Source organism: Calypte anna, chromosome 3, assembly GCF_003957555.1.
Source record: "Calypte anna isolate BGI_N300 chromosome 3, bCalAnn1_v1.p, whole genome shotgun sequence".
Taxonomy (NCBI): domain Eukaryota; kingdom Metazoa; phylum Chordata; class Aves; order Apodiformes; family Trochilidae; genus Calypte; species Calypte anna.
Window position 1 is genome coordinate 106,049,083 of NC_044246.1, and position 27,428 is coordinate 106,076,510.

At 36.4% G+C, this 27,428-nt stretch overlaps 1 protein-coding gene across 2 annotated transcripts in view; it reads right to left on the bottom strand.

The window, feature by feature from the left end:
• APOB (apolipoprotein B) overlaps positions 1-27,428 on the bottom strand; it is a 37,334-nt gene that overhangs the window by 3,236 nt on the left and 6,670 nt on the right. Inside the window, exons 5-28 of one of the 2 annotated variants that reach the window (XM_008490729.2) lie at positions 27,191-27,344; positions 26,850-27,005; positions 25,765-25,889; positions 25,493-25,578; positions 24,544-24,763; positions 23,341-23,568; positions 23,038-23,155; positions 22,478-22,624; positions 21,286-21,497; positions 20,664-20,901; positions 19,956-20,132; positions 19,476-19,667; positions 18,501-18,668; positions 17,149-17,360; positions 16,477-16,659; positions 16,140-16,261; positions 15,300-15,510; positions 13,878-14,053; positions 13,562-13,749; positions 13,140-13,285; positions 10,472-10,848; positions 1,983-9,539; positions 1,115-1,229; positions 133-313 (exon numbers count right to left, since the gene is read on the bottom strand). In XM_008490729.2, the coding sequence (XP_008488951.2) occupies positions 133-313; positions 1,115-1,229; positions 1,983-9,539; positions 10,472-10,848; positions 13,140-13,285; positions 13,562-13,749; positions 13,878-14,053; positions 15,300-15,510; positions 16,140-16,261; positions 16,477-16,659; positions 17,149-17,360; positions 18,501-18,668; positions 19,476-19,667; positions 19,956-20,132; positions 20,664-20,901; positions 21,286-21,497; positions 22,478-22,624; positions 23,038-23,155; positions 23,341-23,568; positions 24,544-24,763; positions 25,493-25,578; positions 25,765-25,889; positions 26,850-27,005; positions 27,191-27,344 (11,689 nt within the window). Of the gene's footprint in view, positions 1-132; positions 314-1,114; positions 1,230-1,982; positions 9,540-10,471; positions 10,849-13,139; positions 13,286-13,561; positions 13,750-13,877; positions 14,054-15,299; positions 15,511-16,133; positions 16,262-16,476; positions 16,660-17,148; positions 17,361-18,500; positions 18,669-19,475; positions 19,668-19,955; positions 20,133-20,663; positions 20,902-21,285; positions 21,498-22,477; positions 22,625-23,037; positions 23,156-23,340; positions 23,569-24,543; positions 24,764-25,492; positions 25,579-25,764; positions 25,890-26,849; positions 27,006-27,190; positions 27,345-27,428 lie in introns of both variants that reach the window. The other variant, XM_030447004.1, reaches the window with a different exon arrangement.

A 27,428-nucleotide genomic window follows, 5' to 3' on the forward strand; every position in this document is an offset into this window, starting at 1 on the left:
ATAATACACCTTTTCTTTGGTCAGAGGGTTGTTACTTTTCACCTTAACATAAACACACACGAACTTTACAAGGGAACTCTTCCTCTGGCCACACCCAACATTTTTGCTCTTTGTTGTTCATATTGAGCTTACCCGAGTTCGGTAGAAAAGTTTGGCTGTGAGGATGTCAGTGTCAATTTCAATGAGATAGCCCAAGGTCCCAGCAGAGGGTGAAGATACTGAACCAGACACACTCCTGTCACTCCCTTGGTAACGTAGATGGATGTCTGTAAAAGCTGGGCTGATGATGTCAAGTGATGCAGTGTCTGTGACTCTACAAGAACAGTGAATACACAGCTATGAAGGAACGCACAAAGCACAAGCCAAATGCAGAAGGTTTAAGCACAATCCCACCTCTAGTTTTATATCTACATATGTAAGAAATGCCTTTGTCATCAAAAGAAAATATAGGGGTTTACTCTACATGTTTCTTAGGATTTAGGGTAACATGTTCAATACTTCATGTCACACTAATTTCCCTGTTTTAGATAAAGCTATATTGAACTCTGTTGAGAAATTTCATTAAATGAGGGATGCAAAATAAAACTTGTAGCTGCCAGCTTTCTACAGACTCCTACAAGCTGCAGCTTTTTCCACTGAACCAAGCAGAGAGAGTACGTTTTTCTGCTTTGTACTTGACTTTAGAAACTTCTGTCCATTAGATATATCAATACAACACTTTCAGATCAAAGCAGGTATTTAGAAATTCAACTATGTAATCCCTGGTACTGGTATTAAAAAAACAACCTACTCTTTAATGGCTTGTCGTGACAGAGGGATCCAATGGATAAAAATCCAAAACAAGCTATTTGGATGGTTAGATATAGAACTGCTTTGATTATAAAATCCTGTGTCTGTATCTCAGAAGTTTTCTGAAATAGGGCAGTTCTAGAAATGCTGAGAGAGCTATTTCCAGCTATTTTGAGAGGAAAAAGGGCACAGCCCAGAATGACAGAGGAGCTGCATAGATTCTTATTAATTGCAGAAAGCAGACTGGGACATTAGAGATCAAAGCAGCAACACATCATTAGCAATCTGGGCTACTATAAATTATATTATTAGTACTAATCTTTACCTAATGCCTGAAACAGTAAGATCTTCCTTGTAGGTTGCACTCATGTCACGATGTGAAAAGCTGCCAGTTGTCTTCATAACAAACATGCCTTCTTCATACTTGTAGTTTGAAACAACTGTGAAAAAGATTTCAAATGTGTTTATTTCCAGAAATAACCAGCAAACAAGAGAAAATACATATCCATTTCTATATTAGACAGCCAGGTTGTGTTTCAGCAGTATGTGAAATTATGCATCAAGAACTGCATGCCTGTAATGCCCCAAATAAATATGAAAACCTTGGTTTAACTGAAACAAATTAAAATTAAATTCTCCTCTATTTAGAACATAGATATAACATTCTGCATTCATGCAAATCATAAATGGGGATTCTAACTCTCTGAGAGTTTAGACTTTCATTTCGAATTATATTGTTAGTATTATAACCAACTCTAGAATGTTATATGGGACTCCAGAGTTTTTTAAATAGAAATAATTTTAAAAATCAAATATACTTAGTTCCTAGAGAAAAAGGTATTTCTTTAGTGGAACTGAGTCAGATAAAAATCCAGCCTCTCTTCTTTCCTTTACAGGTATTATCTTACATAATGAGGGAATGTTGTATTGTTCGCAATTTAAAGTAAGAAACTGCTGCACAGAAATGGGATATTTTGCAGGGTTTTTTTGTTTGGTTGGTTATTTTTTTCTCAGTATGCCATACATATATCTAGTCATTAACCCTCAGTGTGGCTGACTGAGACTCTGACAAAAAGTTATGAAAAAATAAACAGCAACACCTTTGTTTGCAAAGTCCTTGAAAAAACATCTTAAATAAAACCCAGCATCCAGCATTCTCCCCAAAATGAGACAAATAGAATTTAATGTCTTACCATTCAAGTCATATTCCAGGAACTGCAAAGTTGAACTGCAGGTAGAGTCAATGGATTGTTCAAAAGAGTCCTTTTTGTTTGTTAAGTCTGCTCTCCAGGTGGCATTGTACAGAGGGGAAGCAACTTTGAAAGATCCAGTCAAGGCACCAAATGACGGGATGTAAATTCCAGCAGGCATGGATATTTTGAGAGGGGGGATGTCAATTTTCTGTTCAGGAATTGTAATTGTAGGCAGCTCAATATTTGCAATCTTATTAGCTACTCCATTCAGATCTACATGGAAACTGTCAAGAGTGAATGGATACACAGTTATTTGGTATTCAGGTATTGTCAGTTCAAAGTACGGTATTTTATATTCTTCTAGTGTGATATAATTGGCTCCTACATTCACATTGGGGAATCTTATTTTTGGCAGTTTGGGTAAATCGACATCAAATGGCATTAAATTGATTGTCTGTGGAATTTTCATGTTGCGCAAGTCGATGACGTATGATGGGACCTGAAGAGTGGTGAAAGGAACTCTGAACTCTGGAGTGCTGAAAACAGGGCTGGGAGCCTTTAGATTTAACTCAGGAATACTGAAAGTGAAGCCATCACTCAGCTCAATTACAGGTAAGGGGAAAAAGTAACCATCTTCACTCTTTGTGTACACAAGGGATGCTGATCCATTTAAGTACTGTTTCTTGTCATCACTGGTAGTGACATCCAACTTCAAGACATCCCATAAGCTCTTGTCAGCAACAGGAAACTTGATGTTTCTGAGGAAGCCCATGTATCCTTCCAAAGATCCAGCAATATCAAACTTTGCCTTTGATTTTTCATTTGATAACTGCATATCATGACTGAGAGATAACGACTGAATTTGGCCTTCACCTTTCCAGCCAACTTTCTGGCTTGCAGTACTGAATTTCACTACAACAACTTGATTAACTGATGCTGTGTCCAGGAAGGAGTTTGGCTGAGAGGCTTGAATCTGAAGATCTGCCGATATACTCCAAGGAATTAGCTCTAAAGTTGCTTTGCTTCTCTGAGCTCCCGTTGTTGTGAAAAGAGGAGTATATTGTGCATAGTTTTTCCCATTGTGCTCCCAGACTGCATAAACACGACGGAGAGATGCTTCAACTGCAAGTGTTTCTTTCATTTCATTGTTCCAGAGTCCATCAGCTTTGGAGTGAGCCTCAAACTTGAGAGATGACCGAGCTCCATTAGCATTCAGATAAGTGTGTGCCTCATGGTCTAGACTTCCAGAAAATGCATTTCCAGTGTAAAATACTCCATCAATATCCCCGTTTGTAGAAGTTTCCACTGATATGTAAGATGTAAGGCTCTCTAAAGCAAGTTTGTGAGCAAATTCACCCTTAGCACTGGTGCTGTATTTAGGAGCATTAAAATCATACATTAATTTTAGCCCTGAGGAAAGAGTGGGTTTGGATTTAGTATTTCCGGAAAGTTCTTGGCTGAAATTCATTTTTAAAACCGGTGTGTTGATTTCTGCATTTGTTTCCATTAAACCTTCCACGTTCCTCCTTGTGAGACTAATAGTGCTGTCATGATTTCCTCCTAGAAATTTGTTATTACTCAGGGACAATGCTGTGGCCAGTTTCAACCCCCTTTTTCTTGTTAAACTTGTTGAACCATCCAGCTTAAATTTCAGTGCATCAATGACAGAAGAGGATGAGACACTGAGCTGCCCAACAATATCTGACTGATTGAACAGCCCAGCATTTGCAGTTAATATGATCACAGAGGATTTAAATGTGAAGTCGTAAGTCATGTTACCCATGGCAGGAATTAAGATATGGTTTGAAGGGTTGATTCTGAATCTAGGAAGCTTTAGAGTGCGTAGATCCTGTGGGACATGAAGGACTGGAAGCTCTAGAGAAGGTAAGACTAATGTGTAAGATGGTACTGAAAAGCCAATAAAGGGGATGGTGAATCCTGTTGTGCTTATTTCTTTTGGGAGCATGTAACCAAAGGCTGGCATCTCAGCAGTAAAAGGAGAAACCTCAATATTCACAATTGGAATTGTGTATCCTGGAATCCTGAAGGTCCGTGGTAGTTTGTTCAGTGATGTCTGTATTTTGTATTTGTCAAATTTCATTTTGGCTTCATTATATGACTTTGTGAGAAAATCTAAAGCGGCATTTCTTCCTCTCTCAAAATGCTTGTTGAAGAAAACGATGTATTTATTCAGTGCTTCATGCACTGTTGCTAAAGGAAGTGGGATTACATGCATGTCTTTGTTTTTGTCATACTGAGCATTCAAATTTAAATCAAAAGATTGTCTTGTTGTCTTTAGTAAATCCTTCAGGCCCATCTGTTCCCACAGTGAATAATCTGTTAGCTGAGGAGTTTTGATTCCAGTGTAGGGAACCTGAAGCTCAGGAATTGTTAGAGGAATATTTAGGAAGTCTAGGTTAGCATCTCCATTCATTTTGACATGAGCTTCAATTCTGTCATCATTGTTGCCAGCAGATATATTATGGAAATATTTGTACTGATTGAACCTGCCGGTAGCTTGCCAGGTGACCTGCTGAACAGAGCAACTGAGTGCAAAGCCATAGTTATTCAGGAAGTCAACTTTGCCAGTCAGTTTCATTGGGAAGCTGATTTTCATATTTCCATCATTGTTTGTTGATAGATGAATTTCAAAAGGCTGTGCCAGGAAGGAAAACTCATTATTTACAGTTCCAGTAATCCGTCCATTGAGCCGAGCATTGTGAGAGCCGCTTAATTCTACTTTCATTCCTCCAAGCTGCCCTGCACCTTTAACATTCAGAATGCTACGTCCCACACGCTGTGACTCAATTTCAGACTGAATCTGAAGGGTTGCATAATTTAGGAAACCACATTCATATCTCATAGCTTGGTTGACTTTAAGATATTTATCATTTATTCTGTTGTTGGCAGAAAACGTAATAATGGGGCCCTCAATCCTGAAAGAGGCATGTGAATCATGAGTGCCTTCATCAGAAAAATTAGGAGAAGCCAATTTCCAGTTTCCTTTACTGGTGGAGGCAAATGATATATGTCCTGCTTCTACATCTGTTGTCATATTATTGACAAGATCAGCCTGGCTGGAGAAGTCAGCTTGTGGAATATTCAGTCTGTGGGAATATGCTGTTCCACTCTGTATCCAAATTTTTCTTTGAAGCTTGACCATTAAATTATTCTGTAGTTCTACTGAATTTTTTGCTATATATAAATTTGCTTTAGTTTCAGCTTCACCTTCTACTGAAGTCCCTAAAAATACCACTTCATTGTTGTGATCAACTTTAAGGAACCTGTGGTTGACTTTCATGGAATTTTTAAGGTTCAGCTGCTTCATCTCAGGGGCCAGGAGACGTGAATCCCCAATAACACTAAAAACTAGGAAGTCTAATTTGGACATTGTTTGAGCTGAAAGGGAGGTCACAAATTCTGGACTGTTTGCAGATGTTGTAGTATTATGAACCTCAACTTGTGTAGACAGTGTCAAGAAAGGAGAGGTGACTTTGAAAACACCAGACAGTTTTCCGAACGTTGGGACCGTCACAGTATGTGGAATACGTGGAAGCTGGAACTCCGGTATCTTCAGGTCAGTAATCAGCAGATCATTTAGATTTAGCTTTGGGAGCAACAATTCTGGTATTTGAAACTGAGGAATCTCTATTTCTGGGAGAGAAATGTCAGAAAAAGGCATGTCTCTCATCTTCAGATCTTTAAAATGCAAATCAATTGCTGGCAACTGAAATTCACCAGACATGACTTTGTCAATTGCTCTCACAATCTGAAGTTTAATCTCATTCAAATCAATTGTATAGGAAGGAACTTTAAAGGTATTTAGAACTGTAAATTCTGGGGTAGTAAATTTCATTGGGATTTTCATGTCCTTTAGTCTCTTTATGTTTATCTCATAGGAGGGGATGTGCAGGTCAGTCAGTGGAACAATGAAGTCTGGCGTTCGAAATGTTGCTTCCCGAAGGCTTCGTAGACTAACCTCAAAAGCAGGTATAGTGATTATAACAGTTCTGATTTCAGGGACTTTAAATCCAGTTTCAACAAATTGCTTTAACTTTTCAGCCCAATTTTTTAGATCATATTCTTCAGCCAAAACAGCAATTTTCTTAAAAGCTGTGTTCCACTGGTCAGAAAGAAACATGACAACTGAATTGTAGAATTGGCTTATCTTCTGCAGATACCACTGGAATTCCTGGGAAATATCCAGTGTAGAAATCCTCTCTCGAAGATCTTCCAGATGTTCATTCACCTTGGCTTTCAGATCAGCAAATGTTGTTGAGTTTATGAGCTCCTTGAGCCAGTTAATTATTGCAGCAATCTTGGTGTCCCTTAGTTTTTCCACGTATTTTGACATCACAGCTCTGAAATCTCTCAGATACTGTTTCAGTGCTTCTGCTTTTTGTGGAAGTTCTAGATTTCTGAGTTCTATATTTATTTTCTGGGTCACTTCTTGGATTTTCTTATTTATGTCATCAACAAACTGGTTATAGTCAAAAGACTTGAGTTTTTTAATGACCATGTCAAGGAACTTGTTGACTTCCTTTATCATCCTTTCATAATCAAAGGCTTGCACCTTCTTGACAGCATCATCAATAAATGAAACAACCATATCAAAGAATAACTTCACATCAATATTTTTCAGGTAGACGGTCACTTTCTGGATAGTTTCTTTTATTCTATACTGGTTAAACAGTTCTATCATTCTGTCCATTAAAAAATATACCTGCTTATCAATTTCATATTTTACAATCAACTTCTGCATATGACCTCGGAAGGCACTGATCTTCTCAGACACTTCATATTCCTCCATCCAACTTAGAATGATGTCTTTGATTTGCTGAAGAATTTCAGTAATTTTTTCAATTGGTAATGCACTCTTCAATTTCTCTAGAATTTCTTTAGCATCAAACTTTTTAATCTGCTGCTTCAAATTTTCTGCAATGCGTCTGAAATCAATATTCTGAATCTGAATCTTGAGTTTTTCTAGATTTTCCTGTACTCTAGCTGTAATCTTGTACTCCTCGTCTACTTTTTTAATCCAAGCCAAAGTGCTGCTTCCGATTTTGCTGGGATAATACTGGCGAAAAAAAAAATGCAGTTTCTGAATAGCATCAACAATAGATGTTCTTATCTTATATTTGTTATCTAGAGCAGTAATTGTTTCAACTACTTGGTCAAGAAGTTGTATGATAAGTGCTTTAATGTCATACTGCTCATAATGATCTTTGATGAACTGCTCAATTTGCATCAGATAGACCTGCAGCTGAGACAGTATTTCTTTAAGATTGTCAAAGGCTTTTTCCAGCATAAGAAGGAGATCAGAAGCTGATATTCCATAGTCCTTTGTGAAAGCAATCAAATTATTTTTCATGCTGTTGACTCCACCTTTCATATCTAATTTGTCCATGTAATCATTAATATGCTGTGGGAGTTTATCCAAAGTGTCCTTGTATTTCCTCAGATGTTCCATGTTAATGTTCTTCAGGTACCTTTGTATGGCCTGCAATGTGGATAGAATGCTGCTTCTGATTTTTTCAAAGTAAACTGGCAAGTGTTCCAAGAATGGCAGATTAATTACATGCACATCTTGATTTTTGTCATACTTCACAGAGCCGTATATGCTGAATTCTTGAAGCTCTGACACACTGCCCCTAAGGCCCAAGACATCAATTAAATTAACTTCTTCAGATGCAAAGGGCAGTATGAATGATGTATCCATTACAGAGAGATCTGCTAAAGCTCTTCCATTAAGTTCCACACCAGTCTTTTCTGCATCATTGTAAGCACTGAGGTCTTGTGAATATACATTATTGTTCAGCTGACTTTTCAATTTCCAAGCACTTGACTGCTCTGATGGAGTAAAAAGCATATGAACTTTGTTATCAAGCAGCGTCGTGTATCTTCCTCTGGACTTCAAGCTGTGACTGGTAGATCCTCTGTAATCATGGGAGAAAGTGAAAGCAAGAGGCTCTGCTTTAAAGAGGAATTTGCTGTAAAGGTCTCCTGTGTGTTCACCCATAGCAATCAGTTTCCCATTGCCATTGGTGTGTATGTCAGCAGTGACAACAAACGGGGCCATGGTGGAACGCAGAGCGTTGCTGAAACGGAGAGATTTGGAATCCCAGTTTGTATTCATGGTAACTGAGGAAGCAAGTCCTGCCACATTGAGATTAACTCTGTGACTCACTGCTGCACCTTGAACATTTGCAACTGTATCTGTTTTAAGGGTTGCAGTTATTTCAGCATATGTAATGGTGTAGGTATGCCTTATTTCATCTGCTCCATAGGCTCCTCTGATATTGCCACCCAAGTTCAGTTTCAAAGGCTGGAGGAGTAGTTCTGCTTTGTTGGAAACTTCTGTTTTAGTGTATTTAATATTGTTGCTCAGTTTAGCTGTCAGTGAGGTAGGCTGCAGTTGTAGGTCAAAAACATGCCTGTGGAACTTGTCAGAGCTGAAGCTGTTGTCAAGCTTTGAAGAATATGTTAAGGATAAGCCAGGAATATTCAAGTCATTCGTGTACTCCAGCGTAATCTCTTTGAATGAACCTTGAAGGTTATTTGAAAACTTCAGTCCTTCTCTATTAACTCTGAAGTTTAAAACATGTTTGTTGTCCATACCCAGAACTGTACTCTGGTATTCACTTCCCAGTGTTACTTCTGTTAGGCTCACTCTTCCACCTAGATTGAATTTTGCAGTGTTTTTACCATAGCGCCCAGAAGAGGACAGTGACACGGAGCCTCCAGCAGTGTCAAGTTTGGCATTCATTTCACTCTGCATGGTCAAGGGGCTAAACTGCACACTTGTGGTTGCACTGCTGGCTACACCATACCTATTTACATTGAGTGATGCCTTATGTGCAGCTCGATTCCTCTGATCAGTAATGGAGATATCAGTGTTGAAAACAAGATCCTGGGAATTGAGAGAACCTGCAAACAAGGCATAATACTGGACTTGCTTGTAAGTGGCTTGGTTCTCAGATCGAAGTGCTGCCATCTTCTTTGACAAAATTAATTCGAATTTATTGACACCTGCCATATGTCGATACCTTCCATTTGTTTCAGATGTCATTTTCAGCTGGCTGTTTTCATATTTGAGTGAAGCTGTGTTCTTTAATAGTCCACTTTGTACATCAGAAACTGAAGTAATGGAAAGTATACCATCACTGTATCTGCCAGATATCTGATTGGTAGCCTGAAGGTAAGAAGAATCCAACTTCAGATTTGACTTTCCTTCTAAAACCTTCCTCTTCTCATTGTACGAGCTTGACAGAGTGTAAATGCTTCTTGCAGAGACAGAAGCCACTTCCAGCTGCCCTTCCATTTTGATGTTGTTGATATTCACATTATTTGTCTTTTCAGAAACAATATCACCAGAAAATGAAAGCTGAGGACCCAAGGTACTGGATGTTGTAAGTGAGATGGTATAGTTTGAAGTGGGACCAGCTGCATAACCATTTGTCCTGGCCAACTTAAAAACTGATGTTAAGAGACTGTGCTTCAGGTGATTTTCATACGCATAAGTCAATCCATTTCTGTTATATGATGCTTCTCCAGAACCTAAAATAGGATACAGGAGACAAAAGATAAGTGTGATTTGTACCTCTTTCTCTTTAAAGACTTTGTCTGATGCCACTAAGCTTTTATGCTAGTTTGAATTGCAATTAATGCTTTAGTAACATTTTGCGCTAAAGGCCAAAATGTTCTGGTAAATCCTGAGTATTTCTGTTAAAATTGTTAGTATTCTGACATTTGAGGCTCAAGTTTTAAACTATGAATAAATTAAATCTCTACACTCTTCTACTAAATATAATTATGTGAAACAACACAAATTAAATCATTATTAAGAATTAAATTAAGAAAATGGACTCTCAAGAATAACATTTCTAAAATTCAAGGGTTGTAGTATTTTCTTTCTCCTTTTTCATTTATAGTGAGGAGTTTAGAAAAGACTAAATTTTTCTTGTCTTTTTGCAATCTGAGAATTCAAACTACAGCTTGAGAGGAACTAATTAAAAATACTCATCTTAAGACCTACCCAGTCTGAGCCCAGGGAAACTACTATTTAATCATCAGCATAGGGACATATATAAACAATTTTAAAAATTGTGCATCTGCATTTAAAAAACAGAGTAAGAAATGAATTTTGCGCGTACCTACGCAGACATCTGCACAGTTGATTTTGAAAACACTTGACTTGGCAGGTACACAAGTGTTTATAGAATTATTCTCTCAGTTCTGAAGGATTTCTAGGAAATATCTAGGAAAATATGGACCTTAAAAGTTCTAATTGAATTTTTCTTACTTCACCTTTAGTGCCTGAATAAACAGATTCCCATAATATCTTTAAAAATAAAGAGAAAAGGATTTCAGATTATACAGTGCCTTCTTTAAATAAGCAATAGGAAAATTAATGTGCTGTACCTGATACATGGAAAATAAAGTCATTAAAATAGTTTTGCCCACATTGCAGTATAAGCTCACATTCTTACCTTTCACACGGTAGGAAAGCAGCTCAAAAACTGAATCAGCATTCACAGTATAAGTAGTTTTTATGCTGGCTGCTTTCTCTGTGGTGCTGTTAGCCAAAGTGTATGCTCCTGTCCAGTTGTAATAGTTGCTGTACACATTAGCAGAGAGCTCCAGAGTGCCAAGCAAAGGCACAACAACAGGATAGGATTCTGGAACAGTAAATGTTGGGATTTTGTATTCCTGAGATGGCACACTTATCCCCATTGACTCCATTACCAGAGGAGGTGTTTTAATGGTCTGTGGCATCCTAATGTCACGGGATGTTCTTCCACCAAATGGCAATGGGATATCAATGAGAAAGCTGTTTTTATTGAAGCGGTATCTGATCCGGCCTTCACTAGAAAATAGAAGGGATGCCATTAGAAATTCTAAGTCCATGCTCCACATACAGAAATTTCCATGATTCCTACTATTCCCATGATCCTTAGTTTAATTATATGCTCATATTGAAGCCTTTAGGTTTATGGATAGAAACCATCATCTTCTATTATTGCCAGTATTTTTTTAAACACCCATCAATCAGAATTTACTGAAAGCATTTTCAGTATCAGTGAATTCTGCCAATGTTTTATCCCCTTATTTCAGAATCAGGAAGACTGATAGGTGAAGTAGTCCAGAAACACATTCCTTCTATAAGACCTTGCATTAGAATGCAAGGTTCCTGATTCTTTGTTCAGAGCTTAATTAATTTTAGCTCACAGGTGGAGAGTGTCATTCAAGGGGCTGAATACATGACTGTTATGATTACTGCATGTGACTGAGGGTCCAAATCCGCTTTATAAACATTCATGAAAAGATGGATTGGCATGAAAATGATCCTCAAAATAATTAGAAAGAAAATAGCTGACATATAGGAAAAAATAATTTCTTCAAAACTGGTCCTGCAATGTGTCATGCTGAGTACTAGAAAAAGCATTCATATTTTTCTTTAAAAAAATGAGTTATTCTTATAATGCTTTAAAAGTCTCAATAACCTAACTATCAAGAATTTATCTTTCTGATTATAAGTGTTTCAAAAGCTTCTTCCAAATATTCAGCAGTTATTTTATTCTGAATAAAAATAAATACAAACCTAACTATTTGAGTAGGAACTAGGACTGAAAAAATGGATTGCCAGCTGAAAAGTTTGTGGGGAAAAGTTGCAATTATGAAAGGGTAAAAGAGGAGGAGATTGCCTTTATTTGAGCACGAACAATAAGATGGCAAAGATGCTTTTCTTGTTTGACTGACTGGTCTTTTGTATTACCAGATCTTTTTACACTTGGAGCTACATCCCAGGTGCAAATTAAGGAAACACTTGAAAAATTTGTTCTTTTACAAGAAATAGTTACAAAGCAATAACACAGAGCAGTAGAAATTCCCATTATTATTCTTTTTTCTAATGGGCACTGCTGATAAGAACATAGGAAGAAAAAAAGTTTTTGCTTGGTTATAGTTAGCTTAGAAAGACAATGAAAGCAACAGATGTGTGACATTAGTGTAGTTTCATACTCCCACAGTAAAAGATAGTACATGGAAAATAGCTCTAAGAGACAAGAAATGCAAGACTGTTGTCCATCTGTTTGTGATATCCAGTCTTACACAAGCTTCTGTTGTCCTTTACATGCACTTCAGCCATCAATACTTCCCTAACTCATGGGAAAACTATATAGACATGTTACTACTTGCCACTGTGGTAGCTGTGGGTGTATTCAGAAGATCTGACCAAGGAACACTGTTACTTGAATCCTTCAAAGGCAGAGAAAACAATGTGATATAAACACTAACTGGCAAGAACAATATGTGCTAGGAAATGTAATGAGAGAAAATCCTGGCAGGTGTATGAGCATTTTAAAGTCTAGACCCACTTTGGCTGACTTCTAGTCTAATTTCCTAGAAATGGAAGAAATATACTATTTATCTGCCTTCCAGTCTCTCTTTTTGTTTGTCAAACCATAATTTGTAGAAATATTTAACATATTGCATGGACTCTACCAACTTTGACGGAGAGCTAAAAATCTGAAGGGTAATACATTTATTCTAGTTATGTGAAACTCTATTAGGTGGAGGAGATGTGCCCAGAGCAGTGGGAGCATTCAATCCATATGTGTACAACCCTGGCACGTGTTGCCTCTGAGCAAGTGAAAGATGGAGTCAGCCATGGGAATCAGTCAGGTTAATATATTGGTGGAGGTCAAGCTGTGTGTGCAGGGGAATGGGAAGGACTGACCAGTGGGACTGAACAGGAAAAAGTAATGAAACTAGAGCTATGGCCAAAGGCAGAAGGTCTACAAGGATGCAGGACACAAATCTTTGGGAAACCTGGCTTAATTAGTTCTGTGGCTCAAAGACTATTAAACACTGTATTTTTGTTCAGTTTTCATTACTGTATAACACAATACTTTAGGATATATTAATATACTGCAGGAGTGGCTGCTGGAGGAAAAGATCTATATTAGACATGCATTATTTCCACCATATAATTTCCTCTCTCTGGTCTTACAGTTCTTTGTTATCATTCCAATTTTATGCTATTGTTTACAGCAATTCCACACTGTTTTATAAAACAGAGTAAAATAACAGAACACAAAAATGTGAACAAATAGCTGTTTTCAGTTTCTGTTTGACTATCCTTATTTGTCTCCCCACCTCTTCAGGAAAAGTTCCTCAGGAATGGTGATTACAGGCAGGTTAATTTTGTCAAAGTTCAGTTCCTGCAGTGCACTTAGTTTGTCGTGCAGAGTCTGGGCATAGGGGACATCGTTGGATGCCTTTTGCAGCCAGGTGTTTGTTGCCTGCAACAAGGAGACACATTTTTCGAAGTAAATAATAAGTTTTAGGACCTGCCAGTAAGTTATCTGAAAGCCATTGTGACTACCTACATACAGAGATCTGTGCATCTGATAAAGTCAGTGACATGATTAATATGTGAGTGACACTGGAAACACTCATTTTATTCAATCTCATAACTACTTTTACAAGTAGTTCCCATTTTGGCTTCCATGGGAGTGGCAAGAATTGACCTGGGCTATGTGGTCAAGTTCTAATGCATATTATAAGCTGAAACATACCAGGATGAATTGTGACACAATGTGTCGCAGTGTCATGTCAGTGAGAGCCACTTTCCGGTCCAGCAGGTCACTGGCACGCTTCTCTAAAGCTTTTGGATACTCTGAAAAGTCAACTGGGAAGCTAGAAAGCACTTTTTTCACAGCAGCACTGGTGCCTGAATTCCACTCCAGCTCAACCTTTTCAGAATCTGGAAATTATTAATTTAAAAGAAAAACATAAGATTAGAAATGTTCAGTTTAGGAATATACTACAAACTACTGAAGCAAGATGTTTAAATTTAGAAGTTACACATGTGGATCATGTTTTTGCCCCTACCATATCGGAGAAGAACTCTTTCTGAAATTGAATTTCCATAAGTTGTTGCAGTTGAGCTCAGCTGAAGATATGCTTTGGTTGGTGAATAATTAACCATTGCTTCAGACTTAAGTTCAGTTTGCAGGCGAGGAACAGAAATGATGCCTCTTAACATTGCCTCTTCCATTCCAGCATATCTGTGAAAATAAAAAGTAAATGTGAATATAATACATTTCACTCTAATTTTCCACTTATGTTTCAGGAGGAATTTCAGCCTCCTGAAATTTAAATCCATAGTAAAGGCATAATAGTTCTTATAAAAAAAGGATTGACTTGAACTTGTAAACTCTGTTCCAGTTCTATAAAGATTTTCAGCTTCTGTTAGTTACTCTGGGAAACCTATGTTAAATTATTATAATACTGACATAATGACATAAAAATGAAATGGATGGAACCATGTACCTGTCTTGGTAATGTTGTACCTGAACTAAATTCTGAAATCCTTACCTAAGCTGAATTTGATCCTAAAGGATACATGACTGTGGTCATGAATTGCATAGAAACAAAACACTTGACAAAATATATTATGCCACTGGGCTTCATTTTCCTTTATTTACATTTGTCTTATTTCTCTCTAACTTTGTTGACTTGAGCAAACTTCTAATATTATTTTAGTGCAAATGAAAGGGAATTGAGGTCCCTGACATCTGTCCAAAGCTCCCACTGATATCAGAGGCAATTCTGCATGAACTGCAAAGACAAATACTCTCCAGGGCATCATCAAGATCACAGAATTCCATGGAAGATTGAGGTTTATTAAAGAATGTGATCAGCTCATTTCACCATGGGTTTGTGAGGCAGACAACTTGAGAAACCCTGGCAAGCTGAACATTTTTTTTAGCTCCCCTGTAGGTGTTCCCGGAAATATTCTCTTCGTGAAGCGTGGGAATTTTTACAGGAAGCTCTCAGTTATTTTTGGTTCTGTTGATTATTGAGTGCCATTAGATTTCTTCATGGGGAGATGTAATAACTTTTTTTAGAACTGAACATACCCAGCAAAAAGATAATGCCTCTCTGAACAAACCTTGCCTTGTTTATACCCTTGGATTATCACACCTGCAATAACACTAGCACAATGTCATTCTTGTAGTCATGTGTGCAGACATGGAAGTACTAGCTCAAGGAACTTCTACTACAAATTATATATATATACATATAGAAGGAAAGATCATGTGGTGTATTAGATGTATTTATTTGACATATATGTGATGGACTACAAATAAAATACTACAAGGATTTGAAAAGATGGTTTGAATGTCAGGTTTACATGTCTCTGTATATATAGGCAATTTATCAAAATTAGGATATTTTGTACCTTCAAAAAACCCTTCAGCTAATTTATTCAAAGATATCAGTAAAAGTCTAAGTGGTTTTCTCTGTTACCTTATCTGGCCAGTAAGAGTAACTTCAGAAATCTTCTTGTTGTTGAAGTCTAAGACAAAGGTATAGGCTTTCTTCCCAGAAATGGACTCATCAGTAATTCTGAAGTTTGTACCAAAGTCAACATCAACATCTGGAATGTGGACATCACTGGTCAAAATCTTTCTGTCTCTGTTGAACCTGAAGGTCAATGTGGCCTCATGCTGTTTTACCCCTGGAAAATATAATGTACTTTGGTTATTCCCAACAACAGAATCTGTTTGTATGTTTTTTAAAAGAAAAATCGAAAAGGATCAACTGGAAATTTTACCAGCCTGAAGATCTAACACAACATTTGATGAGTCTGAATCAGAAACTGGGTCATTTTTATTCTCCTTTTATTCATCTTCTAAATCCACTATGGAGTGATAAACTAATCCCTTCACTAATTATGTTACAAAAGATTGCCACTTCACAGAATGTTCCTTTGAAACATTTACTGTTTATACAGTTCCTCTCAATTCATATGCTTTACTACCATACTTAATCAGAAATGCTATTTTTCTCTTGCTTATATAGAAAAAAATTCACTTGGGGTCTTCTGTCCATCAACATCACATTTTCATTTAAGCCATGGAAAAGTTTTTTTTTTGGGATAAAATAATCAGCCTCTTATGAAAATCTTGCACTGGGATTGTATAAAAATTAAATGTGAGTTAAAGCATTGGCTTGTTTAGGTGTGAAGATTGCACTCTATTTTATATTGTAAAGAATTTTATTATGATTTATTCATGCATATATTTTTGTCTTTAAATGACACAATTCAAAACTGAGCTAAACAATATTGCTTTTTCAGACCTTTACCTTCTGCCTGGACAGCAAACTTCAGGGTGTCAATCAGGTCATTTCCCTCTCTCTGCAGATCATAGTTTGCACTTGCAGAATATTCCCTTACTTCTCCTGTGGACACTATTTCAACTTCAAATCTAAAGAAGGAGTAAAGCAATGTCTTGTAAATAAGTACTTGTTCCATGACCACAAATAGTAGTTATCACAAGTTCTCTTTCTGAGCTTCTTTTGCTAGTCTGTTTTTAAAGATTTTTAAAGGTTAGCTTTATGTGAGGCGGTATGATAGATAAGAGGGCTAAGGGGGAAGAGGAGTAAATGCAAAATAAACATGATTAAGATTGGTATGACTTACCTGGATTCTCCAGTCAAGGGGTAATATGGAGCTGCCTCTGTGTCACTGGCATTAGAGTACAATATTTTGGTGCAGAAATTTAGACCAGCAATGAAAGCTTTGCAGGAACTTCGGGTTTCTCGATTCTCAATTAGAGGTGAAATCTCTTCAGTTTTGGCTGGAGACACCAAATGCAGTGCATTGCTGGAACAGAAAAGCAATCCATTTATTCCCAGGACAGGTGTTCAGATATTGTACTATTAACAAGGTACTTTATGAATAAAAATAGCTTATTAGGGTAGGGGCTTTCTGAAATAACATTAAGGTGGTTAAATGATCAAGCTTATTATTACTATAACTTATTATTGCTAATTATTAATCTGTGTATTGAGACATCTACCCCTCTCTAATATTCATATAAGTAGTTTGTTTAAATTCAGTATAGTAATAGGCATAATAATCCTATATGAAAGAAAACAAAATAATAGAAATAGTAAGTGTTCTGTTCAAGATTTTAGAATTTGTAAGCCTTGACTCCAAGTCACCTCTTAGCTGGGCTATTTGCTTTACCTTAGAGATGAGGCTATCCCAGTTTCACAACATCTGGGATTATTTTGAAGTGAAAATTTTTCCATGCTTGCCCTACCCTCCCAAGAAGGGGAAGAAGAACAAAGCCACTGAGGTTCTTATTACCTGATACTGAGGAGCTTTATTGGAGCCTTTGGAGCAGGAATACTGAATTTCAGATGTCCAGCTTTCATACTAACGTATGCTTCAATTCCAGATTCATGGAATATATTAGAATTGACCTCCACACCACTTTTAGTAAATTCAGGCATGTTTATTCCCAGGTATGTCACAAACTCAATTGCTACTGAGGGCTTAGCAATGAGTTCAGCTTGCATCTATTTAATAAAAACAAAACAGTGTATTTATTTGCCCAATGCACTTATCAGTGATTTTTTAAAACAAAAGCAATATTCTTGACAACCTAGAGGCAGACTTTGCATAAGTCTTTTTGCTATTCAAATATTTGATTCCTAAGTCACATAAGCAGAGGGATCAGATAAGTGGTAACGGTAAGGTAAAAAATACATGAAGATGATCACACAAAGAAACCTTGCCTGTACTGTAAAAATACCCATGTTTCAGAAAAAAAAAAATACATGCAGCTAATGGCATGTATTTTTAAATCTGAAGACAAGAACCAGTTTTTCATTGTAAAATAAGAAAAGAAAAAAAAAGCTATTTTCAAAAACAATGAGTAACCTATTTGACAAAAAAGAAATGCATCCAAGATGTGAATGTCTCTAAGCAGAAAACAGCTGATTTCAAGCTTTTGGTTTGGCAGTTACAGAAAGAAGGGACAGAATACAAAATTCTGGAAAGTATTCCAAAAGTATAAAAAAGGCAACTAGTACTAAATTTGAAGACTTCTTTTTAATTTTTACTCACAGTTTAGGAGAACTGAATTTATAAAAAATTTTGACTTAGTTAGAGGAAAGCAGCTATTAAACTGGAAAAAATGGAAATATTTGATTTTAACTGAATAATTACTTTTTGTCACATGCTCTTTAATAGCTACAATTGCAAAATTTTTCTCTTCAGATAAAAAAAAAAGTTTAATTTAACTTAATTTTCAATATTTCTCTTAACTGAAAGTCGTAATTTTTACTCTTAATTGGCCACATCAAAATATTTTAATTTTATTAACTGGTTTGAACAGCAAATTCATGTGCTGCAGCTTTTTCAGTTTCCCATTTGAGGTCAGGGAGAGAGAAATAAACAGATATTAAGTGGATTGTTTTTTGAAGGGTGATTAAAATGCTTTTAATTAATAATTTTTATTTTGTCTCATATTTAATATTACTTCTTCCTTTAATGTATATATTATCCACAAATTAACAGGAGTCCTTTTTTAAGTAAGTTTCTCTTTTCATTTCAAGAGTATTTTGCAGTCTTTAAAATTCTGGTGTTACGGTTTTATCCCTAAATGAGACTGTAGGTTTTTAGGAGGCCAAATAAAGACAGTTGTTGAGACTTACACTTTTTTGCTGAAGCTTCACAGCTACTTTGGCCCCGGGTGTTGCTACTCCAGACAAGGTAAATTTCAGCTGCAAACCTGCTCCAGTTGGGAGTTCAAACTCATTGTCCATGAACATGTAGTGGACAAATAAATCCCTGTCAACACCTTTTGAGATGGTTTGTGCAATCTGTGAATCAAACAAGGAAATGAACACTCACAATTCTGCACTTTGGAATATTACATTTTGTACCTTAAAAGTTGATCATGGAATGATTGTAATGGTAAAATAAAAAAAATTAATTTCATATAGGGTACTGAAAATAATTTCTACAGATTCCTTGCTTCAAAAATGTACTATAGAGTGTTTATCAAAATCTCAGCTTTAAATGATATCTAGATTTTATCACCTGCCTTGATACACACAGATCATTTGGTGAATTTGTTTAAATAACATGTAACATTTTGGCTTCCCCAAAGTCAGGCAAAGAGTTTTTTCACCTCAATTAGAGAAGGGTTTTACCAAATATTTCTTCCTTCCAACCCAAAAGATTTTATGATTCTATGACTGCCTGATTAATACTAATATATATGCCCATAAGTAGAAATTTAATAGCACAACATAATGGCCAACACTAAGATTTTGGGCACTGTTCTGGTAGATATCTCAATCCTACGAGGTGGTCTTAGGTGATCTTACATGTGTTTTCCAACTGTGATAATTCTGTGATACATAAAGACTGGGCTTTCCCTTTTCCCTTATCCTCACCCATCTTGCAGGAGGACTCCATTTGGTTGCTGATGAGTCTTCATGGGTTTCTCAGAGCCCTTCAGACTAAACTGGAAATTTTGTTTTAAAGAATTTTATTTTCATGCTGGTATCAACTACCTGTTCTTTAGCTAATAGAAAAATACAACCTAAATCTTAAAAATGTCCTGTAGGAAAAAACCAAACCAAAAGAAATTCATGATACACATTGGTGCATCAGAAACATACCACTTCAGGAACAGTTTGAAGAGTTTTAATGCTCTTTAAAATCATGCTTCCCAGCAATTTGAAGTCATTGAGTTTCATGTACCCAAGTTCTTCTCCTAGGATTTGAAGATATGCTCTTCCTTCAGGAGACTCTTTGTTGCCCAGTTCTTTCAGCACTTTTTCAAGGTTAAGCATTATTCCTTTCATGATATCCTGAAAATTCAGTCAGAAATTAGTAACACCAATTTATGACAAATCTGTAATATCATATATGTAAACCAGTTACTTAGTGAATGTCAAATAACCTACACATGCACTTCTTACAGATTTGTCCCCGGACAAAGGCCTGTCCCATATACATAAGAAAAACCATTGCTGCCTAGATTTCTATTTTATCTGACCAGAAGAGGAGAAGGTTTACATACAATAGAGTAGGAACTGTTGTAATTATTGTGAAAAGATAGGAATGTTCTGCTGTGTAAAAAATGATTCTTTAGATACCTGATCCTGCTTGCCATCCCGAGAGTAACCAAAATAGTCAAAAAGTGCCTTGGAAACCTTCTCTGGCACTCTGCCATCAACCCAGTACAAGGCCTTGCTTGCTGTGTCTGGGAAAAATCCCTTCTCCCCAAACAAAGCTTCCAATGTTGGTTCAAACCCCTTTCCATCCAAGCCGAGCTGAAACGAACAGGACAATGCAGTGATTGAGACAGTTTCCCCACTTATTTGGAGCTCTACAATAAACAGACTTCTCCAATGCATTTTCAGTGTATTCCACAAGTCTGATCTCAAGGGAAGATACAGAATACCAGGTCTTTGAATAAATTTTATCTGTGGTGAGGTCCAACAAAAAACCTACACATAGGCTGTATCTTACTTAAAATCTACCATGAGTACTTCAGTGTGCCAGTAATGATTCATTAGCATGAAGTCAATTTGTTACAGATGGGTTCATTTACCCTAGCTGAGGCCTTTAATAATTCCAGCAGGGTCGTCCATCCAGCCAGTGGCAAGTGACATCACGTAACGGATGGTTTGCTCTAAAGCTCATTGAGATCAAATGAAAGTCCCCTTGTAATCACAGTGATCTTTAACTTTCTCTCAAAGCTTACAAAAACAATACATTATTCAGAGAAAGTTGTTATAAGCAAACAGAAATGAGAAAGAAAACAGTTCAATACTAGCAAAAGTTTTTGATAATTGTTGTACCTCAAAGATGTCACCTGGGTGAAATCCATACACATCCAGGGTGGTTTTTAGCATGGTCTCTTTAGGAACATAGCTTTTTGGATCAAATACCACATTTCCCTCTACTTTGGCAGAGATAGGATCAACTCCAGGGACAGAAACTCTTTTTGAAATTTGATAATTTCGTGAGAATTTTCTGAAATCTTTGGCTGTTGGAACCTGGCTTCCTTTCAAAGCTTCTTCAACTCGGCCTTTTAGACTAGGAAAGAGGATAAAATGCAAATATAATTAGTATAAATTCCAAAACCACATTTAGTCTCAGTTGAGGCATTTCTTGAGTCACTTACAGACATCCATAAAACAGAGGTCATGGTAAATGGCTAATTCTCTGCACAAAATAATAGCAAACATAAAGTTAGGGGAAAGAAGATGCTGCTGCTCTGACCCAGCCATGTATATTCTCAGCTGGTGTGCTTGTTCAAGCAAAGAAAACAAACAAACAAAAACAAACTAACAAACAAAACAAAACAAAAAACAAAAAACAAAAAAACCCAAGCAAAAAATGCACTCCTAAATAACTACTGCTGCAACTTTGGTCAGAATTTTGTTCTTCCTAGAATATCAGTATATAACTATTACTTACTCTTCAATACCCACTTCTTCAGAGTCCAGGATGTTTGCAATGTGTGAGGCAACAAAGCTTTTCACTTGCTCATTCTTCTCCTTTGTAAGGATTTTCAAAATCTTTGTGAGGTCACTTGGGGAAGGATTTTTCATGAGTATGAGATAGGCTGCTAGACGTTTGTCTGTAGGTGCATCACCTTCTTGGAATGTTTTCAGAAGTGTTGAACGGTCCTATATGGGTAGAGGAAGGTTTGCACTGATGAGCTGGCTGGTAGATGATATTGCTTAACTCTTTTGGGAATATATAGGGTGAAATAATTTTCAGGATGCATTTTTTTCAGGACTGTATAGCTATTTTTGTACCTTATATTCTGTACCTGGCCAAAAATATTTAATTGAAGCTAGTTTGGTAGTTTCTTTTAGCAGAAAATGTGACTGAAACTATATATTTACTAAAACTGATTTTCCCATTCTGTATCTGGCAAGGTTTTTTTTTTTTGTATTTTTTTTTGTTGAGAAAGTATTCCAAACAAATAGTTTTGATTTTTGATTGCTAGGTATCAGAAGTGTTCTGGTCTGCAGACAGATTCTCAAATTTTAGAAAAAATAATCATTCAGTATAGGAAAAGATCAAAATCATCTGCTGAAAAAACAAAACATGGTTTGAAAATAAGTGATAGTAAAAGCTTTTAATACTTGTAGATAAACTTAAACTGAGAATGTGAGCTCTGGGTGTTTCCAGGTGTTTCTTGGTAAGCTTTGGAAGCAAGAGCATTTCTCTTCACATTGAAAATATTTCATTATATAATGAAAAACTGCTCTGTATAATGATGCCCATTCTGTAGAAGGTGTTTTAATTTCGTGATGTTAGGGACCTGTTTCTCTTAGTTATATTCATTACGATCTTGAGTAATTTGTTTGTTAAAATCACCTTTAAGTAAGCAGAATTCCATTTAAGACACAGGTCCAAAGTTCCCTGAGACTGTATGTAGAAAGCAAGTGCATCTCAAAGGAGCAATACCCTCTAAGTCTGAAATCTGCAGAACTTCTCGGGGATGTGTAGGGAAATTAAAGTAACTAAAGGAGTTATTTAGCTGGAGACAGCTAAAAAGGAGACAGCAAAACTATCAAATACTGCATATTCAGTTAATTCTGTTAATAGTTAAGGTAAACTGAAGACATTTTATGCTGGTTCTTGTGGCCCAATTTACCTCTTCAGTAATAGTCATTTTCCGGAATGCCTGGATGGCTGCTTTCTGGACTGAAATTGATGCAGCTTCATTTCTGATACAAGTCTTGAGAGAAGATTTCAGGTTGGGTTTAGCTTCCTCCATTACTGCACCCATATTTCCAATAGCCTGTCATTGATAAGAACACAGAAAAGTGTTTTTCTTCCGCATTAAGAGAAACAGAGTGATGCATGTGTTATAGTCTTAACAGTCTTAAGTTGTGCCAGGGGAGGTTTAGGTTAGATATTAGAAAGAATTTCTTCACGGAGAGGGTGATTAGGCTATGGAATGGACTGCCCGGTGAGGTGGTAGATTCTCCGTCCCTGGAGACATTTAAAAAAAGACTGGATGTGGCACTCAGTGCCATGGTCTAGCAACTGCTCCGGTGGGTCAAGGGTTGGACTAGATGATCTCTGAGGTCCCTTCCAACCCGGCTAATTCTATGATTCTATGATTCTATGATTCTATGATTCTATGATTCTATGATAGTTTTAATGTAGTACAATAACAGCCTGTGCAAGGAAAGAAGGAAATAAAAATACCCGAAGTGTGAGGTAGGTGAGTTCATCTTCCCCAGAACAATCAGTGCCAAGCAGAGACATCATGAAGTCTGCAGCATCTGCTATTTCTTCTGTCACAATCTTCTTCTCATTGAAGAACCTGAGGAAACAGAGAAACACATTAGAAACAAAAGGATAAAATAGGAAATATCCATTTTTTATTCCCAAAGGGCAAATTAATGAGAACAAAAAGTCCTCAAAAAGTGGCTACTCTGAGAGTTTACTCTAAGCATTGTAAGGCTTTTGTGAGATTAACTGGTGCAATTACATGCTAGCATTACTTACTTAGTGACAGAATGGCTCAAAGCATAAAAAGAAGCTCTGCTTGGCTGATACTGGGCCATGTTAAGAATCTCCCGTATTCTTTTTGGAGTTGGAGAAGGCAATAGTCCCAGGGTGTATGTGACCAGGTCTACCACAAGTGGATTGACATCTCCAGTTCTCAGTATTTGAAGGACAGCACCATAGCACTCTGGAGTTCCACACTGTACCAGGGCCTGGACTGTAATGGAACTGGAAGGAAAACAGATGGCTTTGATCATTTAATTCCCTGTTTCCAGTTATTCCTGCATGTTGCATGTTTGAAATTAACATCTGACAGGTTGATTAAGGTGTTTTAATGTAAATGACACATGCTTATGTATGTCTGGAAGCAAATCACACAATTGCTTATCCAAAAGAATCTTCTTAGTTTTACAAGTTACACTGATAATATGATTAATTATGAACAACAATAAAGTATTGACAATACTATAATTACATAGAAGAAATTTTTTTCCTCCACAACAGAGCTTTTCACAACTCTAAGTATTATAATATTTTGAACTAGATTTAGGTTCTAGTCACTCTACAGACTGAGGACATAAAGTATGTGTGAAGTGACCCAAGTTCAGCTAGGACAAAAAAGTAATGGTGAGGAGTGGAGGGCAGAGTCAGAACAAAAAGACTCGTGCCTTCCCATGTCTCCAAAAATCTCACTTTCAAAACCGTGTTCTTTGCTATTAGTCAGACTTGGGCATTTGGAATTACAGTCATTGTCCTTGAGCAAAATGTATGAAAGATATTTGGCTCTAATAAAGTGTCCACAGAATGCATCTGGCATACATGTTTGGAATGGTGGTGAGGAGAAAAGCCCTGTAGTGGGATGTGTTTTACTTTATAGTTTGGCTTCTCCAATAAATTTGGTGGAATAATCAAATCAGTATTAGTTCTCCATAGAAGGCAAGAACTTTTAGACATATTTGAATCCCTACACTGTTCTCATATATTTAATATTCAATACTGTATTTAATACCAAACAGTATTCCTGATGGAAAAAATGTGACATGACCACGTTTTAGTCTCTCTAGATAATCATCTTTCTGAGACACTCTTTACATCTAATTAACATCTAATTGAAAACCACTTGCAGCAAATCATCAGCTTTAGAAAACATTTGCTATGACACTGAACTGTGGTGCACTTGCACAATGAGCTGTTGTAACACACCTTGAAGTTTCCATCATCTTTGGTACAAGGGGGCCAAGAGTACTGTTATTTAAACTTCTGAGCCCAGAAACGAATTTGTAGAAGAGTCTTGCTCTCTGCTGGTTCTGCTGGGAGGCTGAAAGTTTCTGCAGTTCCTGAAGTGTTTTCAGAACAGCATCCCCCTGCCTGGGAAATTTGGCTTCTGTACTTTCCAGTGCAAGTCCCTTCTCTTCCAGTCCATCTAGCAATTAAAGAAATTGCATTTTTTTATGTCTTTATGAACAAGCTGTTTTAATTTTCAACTTCTGTCATACATTTAGTATAAACTCTGTACATTATTTTATATCATAACTGTTGAAGCTTAACAGCTGAACAATTTCTAAAAATAATGGAACTGAATTTAAATATAATTCATCAGAAGTTGATTATTTGCAAAAATTCTTTTAAATTTTCATGAAGAGGATTCCTTAACACCTTGTATATCAACACAGTTTCCTCTTCCAAATTTTAATGAATATGTCTCAGAAGAAATAAGCTATGACTAGGAATAACAACCATGTATCAAAAAAGTGTGTTTCAGAACCATATTTATATTAATCACAGACAGTTTACACTTGTTAGCTGAAGCTGAAACTTGTGTAAGAAATTATTATTCACTAAAAAGGGTTAAACTAATTTACAATAAGATTAAAATTACTTCCTATGCTAAATATATATTTTTAATTATCAAGAATAATTTCAAAATTAATATTAAAAAGACTATTTAAAATTATAGAATCTTTTTAAACTTCTCAGGTTTTCCCCAACTTTTCTTGACTAAATTTTTCAAATTTCATTAAAAATTTTGAATTTTTTTGGTCCCCCAACTGCAACTTTTATTAAATTCAAAGTTTAAAACCAAAAAGTCGTGCATTTAACCCGTATTTGTATTTTGTCCCCATATTTGTATTATTGAGAATTGCAGCTATACCTCCATCAAAATTCCTGTTGTTCATCTTTGGAGTATCTTCAAGCTTCAGTGTCTGGTTGACTTCTGTCATCACACCATACTGGTTTCTAGCAGAAAAAAAGAAAAATTCAGAGTTTTAGTTGACTCTAATTACTTTTGAGAGATCTTGCCATTCATCCTGCCTTCCTGAGAACAGAATCCATAGCTGTGAATGAAGTCAGGGCAGGATGTGAAATGTCACCATTTAAAATGAATATTTATAAATGAAAGGTAATAAATTGTGAGCAACCTACTTGTAAGAGGAAGGCAGAAACAGGTGTTTTTCACTGCAGACAACATCTCTTATATGCCTTTTCTTTGCATCAATATTATAATGACAGAACTGAGTGCTGCTGAGAAGGGTAGACAATGGGATGTTCTGTAAAACAAACAGATTTTACTGAATTGTATAGGAAGAAAACCAGCATGTTAAAGGCTGTCACAGTTTTCCCTTAATATTAACAGTTTCAGCATATTGGAAACAAAGGTGCATAACTGGAATCATTCTCAATTAGACAAAATTGTGCCAGCACCAATCTTCAGTCTTAAGTCTCTTCACAGGGAAAATTTCAGTGGGAATTTTCCCTCAGGCCTTACTAAGGTGTTTGGCTTTGTAGTTATTTCCTGACTGATCCCCTGCTGTCTACAAAGGACTCCTTCATAGAAACCAGTTTTTAAAGTAGCTCAGGCCCTTCATATCAGCTGATGCTCTTTTAAATTTTACTCATACTATACCCATTTTAAAGATAGATACAACAGCCTGTAAAAAAAGCAGAAGTTATGAAGTGTTCTGTTTTTTTTTACCATGATATTAAATCCTTTTTTTTTTTTTTTTTTTTTTGAGGGTAAACACTCAGAAGAGCAGATGCCATGATATCAGGAAGAAATCTTCCAATATTCATGCAAGACATTGCACTTAATCAGTGCGGGTATACAAGTAGCCTGAAAAGAATGCCAAACCACATACTTTGGGGCATTTAGAACCCTCTTCTCCTGCATATCACATACACATCAGGTTTTTGGTGATGCTTTATATGACACAGGAATGTTGAAAATTTTAACCAACATTAAAAATCTGGACGTGATCTAATATGTTATCATGGAGTCAATGGCACCAACTCCATCTATGAAAAGCTCTCCTTTAAAAATTCATGAGAAGAAAATGAAGGTAGGTAATTATGCCCTGCATCTGTTTTTCTCTACTGACTGCCAATAAAACCACAGTCTGATCAAACGTAAGGGTGCAGAAAACCTAAGTAAGCTTTGAGAAGATAAATACCAAATCTACTTGTAGTAGTTTGTGAATTTAAGTGATGCAGCTTTTTTATGGTGTACTTACTAGTCCCTTTACAATGGCAACAGGGCTGACATAATTTCTGATGGGACTGAAGTTGTCACAGGCTTTCAGGTCTCTGTTAATTGAAATATCTTCTGCAACATTTCCTTTTCTAGATTTGAATTCAACTTCACTGTCACATGTTCCATATACAGTATCCTGAAAAGAAGAAAGAAATCAGTGTCTTTGTTCATACTGTCAGTCATTTTCTGATCTAGCTGAGAGGCACCTTTTCTCATCTAAATTTCTGGGTCTTTTGCAAATTATGTTCAGGATTAACTCTCATAGGTGATGTTTATTCCATTTATTAAGGAAAACAGGTGAATGCTTTTCAAAATACCTACCATGGAAATTGTTTTTATGTTTTCCACTGTTTCTGTTGGCACAAGCAGAGCTGAGATGATCCCTCTCTTGAGATTCAGTACATTCAGAGGTTCATCCTTCTCTGGATACAGCTTGACTTTTGTTCCATCCTGAACACTGAATTTTAGCTCATGTCTGTCCAGAAAATATCTCAATATTACTATGCAATAATTTTAAAGCCACCCAGTAAATAACGTTATCAAAACACTGCTGGACTAC